This window comes from Strix aluco, chromosome 6, assembly GCF_031877795.1.
Source record: "Strix aluco isolate bStrAlu1 chromosome 6, bStrAlu1.hap1, whole genome shotgun sequence".
NCBI lineage: Eukaryota > Metazoa > Chordata > Aves > Strigiformes > Strigidae > Strix > Strix aluco.
In genome coordinates, this window is record NC_133936.1 from 44225696 (window position 1) to 44237671 (window position 11976).

General features: G+C 53.0%; 1 protein-coding gene across 3 annotated transcripts; it reads right to left on the reverse strand.

The window, feature by feature from the left end:
- Positions 1-251: 251 nt before the first annotated feature.
- KMO (kynurenine 3-monooxygenase) lies at positions 252-10695 on the reverse strand. Of its 3 annotated transcripts, XM_074828334.1 has the most exons (15): positions 10550-10694; positions 9307-9376; positions 7627-7724; positions 6555-6644; positions 6255-6303; positions 5428-5515; positions 4607-4772; positions 4015-4086; positions 3350-3471; positions 1861-2008; positions 1350-1407; positions 1186-1268; positions 820-921; positions 667-726; positions 252-466 (listed from the first exon to the last, which is right to left on the reverse strand). In XM_074828334.1, the coding sequence occupies exons 1-15, from the start codon at positions 10601-10603 to the stop codon at positions 299-301; spliced, it is 1428 nt and encodes a 475-aa protein (XP_074684435.1). In that variant the 5' UTR covers positions 10604-10694; the 3' UTR covers positions 252-298. The 3 variants fall into 3 exon arrangements, with proteins under 3 accessions (XP_074684435.1, XP_074684436.1, XP_074684437.1); XM_074828335.1 differs by lacking the exon at positions 6555-6644 and having other exon boundaries at positions 10550-10695; XM_074828336.1 differs by lacking the exon at positions 7627-7724 and having other exon boundaries at positions 10550-10670.
- Between the last annotated feature and the right edge of the window lie 1281 nt (positions 10696-11976).

Consider the following 11976-nt stretch of genomic DNA (forward strand, 5'->3'; position numbering starts at 1 on the left):
GCACGCCCCCCCTGTTACTGCACACAAAACCCGCACCCGGCCCATGACACACCACAGCACTTGAGACAAGGCTGCTGAGATGAGGTGGAGATACGCCTGAGCCCTTGCAGAGGCTCTCTGGACACTCTGCCCCCATGGGTACTCTCACCTGAGGAGAGGGAGAGGGACCACCACTGCTCCCAGGAGGGCAGGAGGCAGAGGGGCTGCAGGAGCTGCCAGCCCACATCCCAAGAGAATCAACATCATCCAGCTGAGCCCATGCCTTCACTTTTATTACAGCCAGGATCTCCCCTCACATTTAAGCCACTTGTGTGCCAAAGGGAAAATTTCCATTGTTCTTGAGATAATGGGACCAGACCCACAAGTTTTCCATGCGGAAGTCCAGGTCCTGTGCCAGCCACTTTATGAGCAGAAAGGTGCCACACAGTCCTGCTGCCCCCATGACAAAGAGCCCTCGATTAATTATCTACAAGTACAAAGAGAAAGCCCGGTGTCATCAGATGTTCGTTCCTACCCTGCAGCACCAAGCCAAGTCTTCACACCTGCACCGACCTGGCAATATCGCACCACCAAAGCTCCCCCCCGCAGCTGAGCAGTGCTGCTGTGCAGGATGTGGAGCTCTCGAGGCTCATGGCACGGGGAGAACGGGCACCACCACTGACCAACCTTTTTCTGCCATTTCCAGCGCTGAAGTGCCTCATGGTAGCGAATCCTGGTGAAGGTCACCTAGGAGGGTTGCAGGAGCACATCACCACCTTGATGCCAGCCAGGAGGAGCTGATGGCAGCTCAGGCAGCGGGGACCAAGGTGCTGGCCTTACCATGGTGTACAGCGGGACGATGGTGGAAGGCATGAGGGTGTGGAGGAAGTTGTCTACGTGCTTCCGGAAAATGAACCACATCGAATTCACGTGCTCACGCATCTGCGAGAGAACAACCATCACGCCTTTGCAGGGTGTCTTGGCAGAGCCCCCTGTGTTTTGCTAGCTCTACGGCTGCCTGTCCTGGGGGTCACCGCAGGGAGCAGAGCCTCCCCAGAGCCAGCGGCATTCCCAAGGAGCTCTTAGGCTAAAGTCTGCCGGGGTGAGAGCCCAACCAGAGTCTTGCCAGAGCCCCTGCCTGCTGTGTGCATCCTAACAGGGTGCTGCTGTGTGCGCAGCCCACAAGTCCCTGTGCAGCTTGCCTACCTCTACATAGTTGTACATGGCTAAATCTGAGATCGCGTGGTCATCTGGAACCCTCAACCTGGAGAACTCGGGGAGGCAGACACCTGGGAGAAGAAAGCAGCAGCTCAGGAGCAGCTCCCCAGCAGGGTATCCAGCTCTTGCTCCTCCCCAGCCACCTCACTCACCAAGGTCGTTGTGGAACTGGTCCATTAACTCGTCAAAGACTAGACAATCCTCAAAGCCCTGGGAGGAAAATTAGAGGATAAATAGGCAGAAGGAATCACAAGAAGTGCTCTCCAGATGCTTCACTAGTGTAGCTGTTTGCACGCGCAGGGTCCCACTGGCCACAACTTCAGAGCAGGAGTCTTACTCCAGGCCACTCTGCCAGGGGTATTGCAAAGAAATCCAGGGGGTTGCCATTCCCAGCAGCCTGGGGCTGTCCTGCTGGACCCCCTCCCACACAGCCCTCTGCCCCATGGGCACCACCACCCCATCCCCTCTCCTCCCCAGCAGACAGCCAGGTCCTAGCGAGCAGCCAGGTGCCTGAGGAGAGTTCAGTGCCTGCCAGTGCAAAGCGCATCAGACTCTGGGACAGGCCAGCCCAGGAACTCTGTGGAGCCACACTCTAAAACCAGGCATTTCTGGGTGAAAAGAGCGACACCGACTGACACGGCCCAGGGCCAGCCGTGAACTTACTGCATTCATGCCCTGTCCGTAGAAGGGCACAACAGCATGCGCGGCATCTCCCATCAGCACGCACTGGGAAGCAAGGTGGTAGGAGGAGCACTTCACAGATATCATGGCCTGGGCTGGCAGCAAAAAGTAATCGTGCTTCAGCTCTCGCCTTCAGGCAAAACAACAGATACTTCACTTGTGGGACCACAAGAGACAAGAAAACCAAGTCACACCGTGTGCAGGCTCAGGAAGCCAGAGCCACAGGTGCTGTCAGTGTTGGGATGCGAAAACCAAGCCTATTCACCAGGATATTTGTCTGGGAAAAATGTAGAGGTCATAGAACCTATTTCATTAACTTCCCCCTATGGACCAAATATTTTGTCTGCAAGTTTTAAGCTCTGCACACAACCTGACCATGAGTAAGAGTGTCACCGACATCTCAGTCCTCTTACGGTGAGCAGTGGTGGATGTTGGTCACTGTAGGAAGGATATACTAGAGGGTATCTGAGTTTCTAAGTTTATATGAAGTCCTGTGATGCAGCCTCCTTAAGAGGAAAGGAAATACCTAACACAGCTGAGACCCTTCCTATCGGCCAGAAAAAGCCTGTAAGATAACTACGTTGCAAAGCACAAGCATTAATAGGGTGGGCTGGAGCTCCCACTGACTGGGGATCATCCCCCTTTGCAGGAACATGAGGACTCATTGAACAGAGCCCCGGCCATCAGGACGTGTGCTGGAAAGGCTGGTCCCTGTCTCCCTGCCACCACTGGTCCCCATCCCCCTGCCACCAGGGCCCCCGGGGGAGCGGGATGCTCTGGCTCCATGCTGCTCCCCTTGTGCCATTCGCCCAGCAGCAAGAGGGTCCCCCCTGCCCGGGGAGCAGCATGTCACTGGGAACTGCCTGCTCTTGTGTCTCACAGCCCTGATATTTGTTCTAGCCATACAATCGATAAGTGCCAGTCTTTGTTTAGTCAGCACGGTGGTTTGTTTGTTGGGTTTTTTTTTGCCAAGCCCAGCTTTTCTCAGTCTGTTAGCTAAAATCTCAACATTTGCACAACTCCGCTATCTGAACATGCCTTCCTGCTGCTGGTTTTGGTGTGCAGCCCTTATCTTTGCTCTAGCAGAGTCACTTTGCTAACCCACGCCTAACGTCAGTAAACCACGGCTTATGAACAGCTAATCCTTGAGTTCAAAACCTTTAACAGCGACATGGAAGCGGTGGGGGGTGATCTGCTCTCTGCCTCTGCAGCGGCAGGGCCTGGGCTGTGCCTCCAAGGGACGGAGCGGTGCTGCAGTGCGACTCCATCAAAACCTGCCGTGGGATGGGTCTGTGTCCCACTGCTGAGCCTGTTATGCCAGTGTGGGTGCAACACGGACCTACAGGCCACGGGGATCCACCCCAACTCTGTTCATGACCCTGTCACCAGGACCTAGAGCCTGGGTGGGGATGTGTCCCCTGGCTTCAAGGCGCTGTGTTGATGAGTGAGACAGCGAGATGGAAACACTTACTCTCCGATGAGGGGGATGGCATCTGGGAAGTAGGTCTGGAAAAAACGGAGCACTTGCTCGCCCGTTGTGAGCTTCTCAAATTCCTCAAAGGGCATGAAGAGCGTGCAGGTGAAGGACTTGTCCTACCAGCCGGGAAGGAAGGTCAGAAAGAAGCCCAGAGGCCATAGAGAGCACCTGGCAGCTGGAGCAGCAGCTCAGTGCCCAGCCAGTCACCCTGCAGTCACAGCAACCCGCCTGAGCAGTGGGGCAAGTGCCCAGCCCCCCCCTTTCCCATGGTGGGTTTGCACACGCTGGGGACAGGCAGGGGGGAGGCAGAAAGAGGCAGCGTGTGATCTGCCAGCACAGGCCTGGCACACTGCCCTGGTACTCCCATATCTAGTTTATCACATCCAGCTGCTGAGAGCTGGTTTGGGGGGGTTTTGGGTGGGCTCGGGTGCGTGGGCAGAGGTGACACAGGTACCTGCTCAGTGCAGTGACGCAGGGCTGGCTCTGGGGATCCTGTCCTGCACTCCCCCCCCAGGCTGTGGGACACCTGGCACAGGCTGAGGGTCCCTCCTGGCACCTTGTTGGCCCTCCCAGCCCCAGCCACGTGCTTGCCACCACAGCCGGTTCATGCCCACAAGCTCCACCTCGTGCCCCATGGGAGGGTGGCTGTGGGTTATCACCATGTTGGGCAGTGCAATCATCATGAAGGTGTTTCTCGGCCAGATATGGAGGTAGTTTGGTTCCATGGCAAACTGAAAGAGAAGGAAAATGGTCTTGTGTCCCCACCCTGCCCTGCTTAGCTTCCCCAGCGCAGTCTCTGGTTCCCCTCCACACCAGCACACCAGTTCCCATCCTCTGTACCATGAGAAGACACAATGACCACACAGCCACTTTCTGGTACCTGATGCTTCAGGGAGACACAGAACAAGGGCAAGAGGAAAGGGTGGGAAAGATGGGCAAAAATCTGCTAGTTTGCAGTTGCTAATGTCCTCAGACACATTCCTGTATCCCCAGGACCTCTCAGAGCTAGAGTTAACCCCACCATTCTGAGGCAGGCTCTCTAGGATTTTTGCAGCCGGATACCAAGACATTGGCCCCACCACTGGAAGAGGAAGAGATGCCTGACTTCTCCTAGGCAAGTTTTAATCCCTTGGATGAGCCCGAGGAGAGAAATTGTTTTTTCTAGAGCTGCTGTAGCAGAACCACCATGAGAGGGAAGCAGGGTGTCCCACCTGCAAAGGTGGTAGCAGCCCCTGGGACAGGTACACTTACATCTCCATCCTTGGGAGGGATGGTCAGCTCCATATAGCCATGAGGAATGTACTCATGGCTATAGTTAAAGCGCGTTTGCCTCATGAACTGCTTTCTGACTGTTGAGAAGGCTCCATCGCATCCCACAATGAGATCGTAAGTGACTTCCAAGGGCTGCTGGTCAGATCTGGAAACAAGAGAGTCCCTTGCATCAATCCTGCCGTAACTCCAGGCCAGCTCAGCACCACTGGGCACAGCAGATCTGCCTATTGCAAAATGCTGTGGTCACCTCCAGGGTTATTAATCTTCTAGTGCGAGGGAAGATTGGCTTTCACTGACTGGGAAGCTCAGCATTAGGATAAATAATTATCCTGTAGGTTATCAAAAGCATAAGTCTGCCAGGTCTGCCCAAGAATGCAACAGGCACTGTTCAGATAATACTGCTATTTTGTAGAGCCTGCAATCCCAGGTGGACTTGAGGCATGAGCAGAACTTAAACCAACTATGAAACAAGGTCGTTAGCTGCCCTCGCTGATGAGCATCTGTCCCTGAAAACCAGCACTCTGGAGACTGGCATGTTTGTTCCCTGCATGGGTCAGCAAGCATGTGCCTAGCCTACTGCCAGGCTGCTGGAGCTTTAGCAAGTTGCTTAATTTTTTTGCAGCCTCCCCATGAACCCTGCTTTGATGTCTCTCCTTTCCAAAGCTGATACCAAGTTTTGCCCACTGAGTAAGAACATGCTAGTTTCAGACTGAGATTGCTCAATTGTTTGAAGTTTTATGAATGATTAAGCAGAAACTAACTGAACATGGCACTTGATCTCAGGCTTGCACAAGGATTACCTTTTTATGGTTAACTTCCCCAGCTCCGCGTTGCACTCCAGGATCTTGTGTCCAAAGTACAGTTTAGTGTTGGGGTACTTCTCAGCAGCTGTGAAAATAAAAGACAACTAATACTGTGACCCCAAAAATATTTCAAAGGGATCCCTAAATTATAGGGACTTTTGCCATTGCAGCAAATAAGACTGCTGTGTTGAATGATGGCCAGTGGGCAGGGCACACTAGGGCTGTGTTTGGTCAACTCTGGTGAAAACTATTTAAAAAGTGTGAGGAATCCTGCAAAGATTTCTTTCTTCCCTGCAATGACATGAGTCATTGACCTGTTTCCACTGTCACTACATTATATTTTGGGATGGGATGAGGTGCCTCTAGTCAGTGGGAAATTTGGGGAAATTTGACCTGGCCTGAATACATGCTTTGCCACAGCACTCCAATTTCTATTTATTTCTGCACAATTAGGGGTTGCAGAAAACGCCATGAACCATGGCAAGGCTGAGGAGGTACCTCCTGCTTTGGCTGGTGAAGTTCTGGGAGCAGATGTCAGTGCCAGGAGATGGGGAGTGGAGGCAGCTCCACTTGAAGGCAAAGGCGGGAGAGGCCTTAGGGGACTTGTTTGAATACTCTTTTGTGTCAGGCAAGCAGCAGGGAAACAGCACAGATTTTCTTCTTAAAAACACAGCTAGTTCACATTTGCACTTTCTGAGAACGAGGTTATACAGAACTCCTGGGCAAAGAGAGCCTGGGGCCCAAAGTCTCCTGTTCATGGGGCGAACCCTAAATCCTCGGTGAACAGGGTGTAAAAGTGTTTGCAAACAGAGCTGGCAACCTACCTGTTAGCAGCTCTCTGTTTAAGTTTGCTCTGTCCACAGAGAGAATATACTGCAAGGCAAACAAACACGGGGTTCAGGAGGCATTGCTGACGGATGCTCCGCATGGCCAGACGAGAAACACCACCCTCTCCAAACAGCCTTGCCGAAACCGGGGGGGGGTGTCACACAATCACCTTCCCGCTCACAGCATCCTGTCTAAGAGCGTGAGCCCAGCCTGTCCATCACACAGAGCTACAGATGCTGTCAAACACCCCTCGTGCTCTGCCAAGCATCTCCAGAGTGGCAGCACGAGACCAGTACCTGGTTCTTCTTCCCATAGGGGATAGAGTACTTCTTCCCTGAAGGCGTATGTATCCTCCTTGCCCGCATGGGAATGCCTTTGGACACAATCTGAAATGGAAGGGAGTACAACTCAGCCTTCTGGCCAAAACTGAGTTGCCAAGGGGAGGGCACAAGTATTCAAGTGCCACCCCTGCCACGCACCACACTCCAGGAAGAATGGGATGTTCTCAGTTTGTATGTTTTTGTGGGGTTATCCAGGTTACTGGGGAAAATTTTACAGGACTGTCAGTGCCAAGTCACTACATTTTACTGAGATTACTTCTTACAAGCTCATTCTCATAAAAATCAGGGGGAAATTATTTTTGGATAGAAGGGACATGAAAAGTCCCTGGGTGCTGGACAGGGCAGGGAATGAGAGCCAGATTACATCTGGTGCTGGGTTATGAGCTGTCAAAGCAGGGAATCCTCTGCAGGGAGCCAGGGACCAGGAGATCCCACCATTGCCAACATCTGGATGTTAAGTGGTAGCAAGCACCCTGCAGAGGAGTGCTGGGCTCTCAGCCAAGTGTGCTGTGCAGAGGTCGATGTGCACAAATTTCAGGGGTCAGCCCAAAGCTCAAGGTTTTGTGAGAAAATACAAATCTGGGCATATCAGTGGGGAAATCAGCCCCCTTTATCGCATCCTGCTGGTATTTCAGCTCTTTTGGGAGTCCTCCTACTCCTGTCTCGTTTGCCCTCACCCTCCAGGAGGGAGGAGAGCACAGCAGGGAGGTAAATACTGGAAGGTGTTGTCTGAGTGTTGGTCTCCTGGGGAAGCACCCTTTGCCATGAGCAGAGCTCAGCTGCCCGGGGTTGGGTGCTGCCCCCAGGCTGGGGGAGATCCCAGCTGGCAGCTGTGCTGTGAGGCAGTGGAGAGCCAGGCTACAAGCGTGTAGTGGGAGAGGTCTACCTCCACCCTCATGAAAGCAGAGCTACCACTGCGGTGGCCTCTGTGTGCTTGGGGAGCAGAAGAGAGCCTGTCCATCACCAGCTGAACTCAACAGCGTTTTAGCCACAGAGATCCCACCACCGACAGAAGCTGCCAGGGTACCTGCTCTTCCATCCCCACGGCTTGGAGGGCTTGGCGTCCTCTGTGGGACAGGGCCAAGTTAATGCTTCTGCCACGGGTAAAGCTGGCCACCCGGATATCTGCGTGGAAAGAGCAGTTGGGTATGGAGACACCGATACCGCAGAGCCTGCTGTGGCTGGCATCTCCCGAAATCCCTGCAGCCACAGCAGGCAGGGCAGCAGGGCGTCCCCGTCCCCCTGCGCTGCATGCCGAGAGGGCAGGTAGCAAAAGGCACCTTCAGCTGTCGGGAAGGCAGCTGGGCAGCTTCGAGGGCCGCTTTCTCTAGCCTGGAAGAAGCAGCTGCAGGCAAGTGCTGCGAAGGGAACGCCAGATCCTGACAGCTCCCCACAGTGCCAGAGAGTGCGTTATCCCTAAGAGCCGTTTCCCCTCTAAGTGGAGAGGGCTGATTGAAGAATGCCTGGCAGCTTCTGCTGAGAGCCACGGACTGATGCTTTTCAGGACACTCGTGGGTCACCCTCTTCATCACTGTTTAGATGGAAGTGTCTCAGCACTGGCCTGCTCCTCCTCCAAACGGCCTCACTCAGACTTCCTGGGTGGTCCAGCCAGTGTGTGTGACAGAGCCTCATCCCCATACCTTGCAGGGTTGCATCTCAGCGTGAACAATGGGCCAAAAACTGGAGTAGGGTGGTAAAATCTGTCAAACGCAGAAGGCAGGAAAGAGCAACCAGAGGCTTTTTGAACCCGTGAAACTTCCAGCATGTACAACTTCCAGCGAAGAGTTTAACGGTTGATCAACAGTGAAAAGCTGTTTGCTCTTGCTCTGAGCCTGCAGCCTGCTGGCATTGCTCAGGGCTGGCTGCTGTCACCCCCCGTTTCTGCAGCAGGGCCCTGGGGCTGTGCACAGGGCTCGGGTGGGCGCAGCGGGGAGCCGTGCAGCAGAACCGCCTGTCCCGACGCTGCCTGAGCGGGAACGGGTACCACAGAGAGCACGTGGCAGGCAGGGCTGCTCCTTCCCTTCCATATGGAGTTTCACCTTCCACAGTCTCATTCTCATCTGCCACTTGGCTTGCCATCTCTGCCCAGGTTTTATTTGTCTGTCAGCTGGTAGACACTGAAGGTGAACAGTTTCTCTCCCTTTCAGCCAGCACCTGGGCTCCGAATCATCATTCCTCTGTTGCAGTGCCTTGCGGAGATGAAGGCTCCTGAAAACACTCCATCTCTCCTTCTGCCCCTCTTGCCACCAGCCCTCCTCACCACCAGTGGCAGTGGTTACGAGTCAAGTTGATGCTTTTAACCCTAACAGAGATGCTGCAGCATCACAACAGCCATTGCTTCCAGACTTCTGACCCGGCTTGGTTCAATAGCACCGTGCTATAATTCTTCATGCAGACACCAATTTTCAAAGGTGAGGATTTGAATCAATATTTAAGCCAAGAACATAAAAAAGGGCCTCATTTTAGTAGCTGAAGGGTGGGTTCCCTCCACACAAGACAACATATTTCAACTAAATGCTGCCCCTCACCACAGGAGCTAAAGGGAAAAGTGAAAAGAACATCCCTCAAAGTGCCACGCATTCAGATTTCATGTTCTTTCTGCAGTTTCAGTGAGCTCACACAGTTCCTCTTTTGCTTCTCCAAGAACTGCTATCAGTAAAGGGACAGAAACATATGAATAAAGCGGTAATGATCAGTCTGAACTTACCTTCTCTGGCTTCATAAACATCAACGTGGAAACCTCGTCTAGCGAAGAAACAGGTGTTTAATGCACCCACCTACAAGAGAAGGATCAGGAATGGTGGATGAAGCATTTCACTAGTACCTGTGTAACAGATCACTACTGGAATGTATCAAGGGGAAGCAGCGGTCAGGGGATGCAGCTCAGCATATACAGGAAGACCCTTTGATCAACAACCTTAGAGGACTTCTTCCTGGAGGAAGGAACCCTGATGTGCCTACAGAGCCTCCAAGACAGAAGTCATCCATCAAAACTCATTGTACAAAGTCATACCAAGTTCAGGGCTTGTTTACACACAGTGATTAACTGCAGCAGGGCTAACCCCCTTCAGCCAGAGGCAACAGGATCTGGTAAGGGCAAGCTCCCTGCTCCCTTCCGGAGCCTGTGTATCTTCCTTGAATGCAGGGTGCTGCAGCATTCCCTTGGGAACACAGCAGACCTGTGCAAAAGGACAGCACACATACGTCCTGCTTGTTATTTAAATGGATGGCTCCCTTTTTCTTGTTTAATTTCCATCATTAATTGCTGTCAGGACTACAGACTTTAATGTCATCACTCTTTTCCAGCAGCATGGGGACCAAGAGGCTAATGGCCAAAAAGTCAAAAGAGATTTAGGTGCTGCAATGGTCCATGTTGTCCTTTAGAGTCAGACCACTCTGCAAGGTGCAATGGAGGAAAACCATTCCCAAACAAAATTTGGCAGAGGAAGGCATTTCCTCTTAGCCTAGCATTTATCAAGTCTTAGTCCTCACCAAGCATTTCACGTTAGTGACTTGGTTAAAGCCAGAAGCAGCTGAGGGGCAGGAGGATCTGGCAGCCCAAATGAGGACTGTTATTTAGTGTTCCTGGGCACCACTGCTCCACCTCCCAAACCCCCTCCTCTGAGAAAAGGACTCTTGGCGGCAGGATTTACTTGCACACACCGTTCAAGGCAAGTGCCCACCACAGACACGCATTGCGTCTCTGGGATATCACAGCAGCAAAGCTTTCCCTCGAGGGAAAGAGCCGTTCTCCTCCTACAAAGTCCTAGATGCTCAAACAAAACTTGCTGCCTCCCACAGCGGGAACTCAACCAACTCCTCCATAGCACCCCGTCATCTGAAGGCGGAATGATTTTAAGAAAAACATTCACCCCACCTCCAAGCAATGATTTTACAGCTCCAGCTCCCCGGCAAACGCAATCACACAGCAGCCAAGTTGTGTTTCCTACCAGACCACCGCCGACAATGGCGACTCTTTTCCCCCGTGGGTCACCGGGCTCCATCGCTGCGGCAGCCCCTGGGTCGCAGGTCTTACTGCTGCGTCCCTGCTCCCCGTCCTGCTGCGCTGCCCTTGCCAGTGGCGGGGGAGAAGGGGAAGGATGTGGGTGGCTGAGTCACGCCTGAGTTCTTCTCCCCTGGTTCATATTAAAGTTTAACTCCCAGACCAGAGACTGTCAGTGAGTCAGCCAGGCTGTGTGGCCAGCCACACTGAGCCTCAGGTGAAGAGATGCTAATGTGGCATTATTCAGCCAGGCCTTATTAAAAGGCCTCTTTTGAAAATTGCAAAGCAATTCTGCAGCCTTCAAGTACGTCTTAACGAAATGTGCACAGAGCAGGAGGAGAACTTGCATCTACCAGGCTTTTGCTGGTGCTTCACTGGGTTGCAACTGCAGAGGCACGGTGGGATGATGGAGTCACTCCTGGAGCCTCGCAGGCACTCTCCTGAGGGTGGGATGTGAACCACGCTGCTGGCCCGGGGGCCTGAGCCCATCTGCCAGGACATCTTTCTCCCAGGGAAGTTGCAGGTGGCTCGAGCGTTTTGGGGTGTGATGCTGAGCAGAGGGTCCGTGCCTAACCCGCAGAAGCTTTCCAGGACTTGGATGAGGCTGTGGGGAGCCATCTGGGCATGTACCATTTCACAGGCCTGGCCTTGGGAGGAAGCACTCTGCCCAACCAGCGCTGTACACAGTAAGCTTTTAAAAGGGAGGAGCCAATCACAGCCTACACACAATAATTAAACAGCAGGCAGTGAAAATGCGTACATTAACATACACTAACTACCATTTATTGCTAGTCCTGCAATGCAAGCCCAAAACATCAGATTTGTCCCAAAGGAGGAAGACCAAACCCTTGCACAGCATCATCCTCCACTGCATGTCCTGGTTCCCGGTGCAGCAAGGGCCCGCTGCTGCTGAGGGGACGGGGAGCAAGTGCCACGCCACAGTCCCAACCTGCAGTCCATGCAAAGAGAGGACACACGGGCCAGGGTCAACAGGACCCACAAGCAGCCCCAGGCTCAAGCTTAAATGGGACTGGTGGCCTTGGGGAGGGCAGGGGTGCAGCTGGGGCTGGCTGGGGTTGTTAAAGGCCGTTAGTGCCCGTGGGCCCTGGCACTGCGTCCGAATGAGTCACGGCTGAAGACTCTCTTGTTGGGTTTCTCTGATCTACACAGCAGTGACTTGACCCACACTATCTGATTGACTCACACACAGAGAGCAAAGAAAACAGAGCAGAGAGTGCAAAGAGCAAGGTAAGTTTTACACAGTAAATAAATTATTCATGAATTGTTTTCAGAGAACAGACAGCACACAATTAGCTTCCAGCAGTGACAGTTATTATTTGGAAATATCACCCACAGCATCATTTGCATACTTGT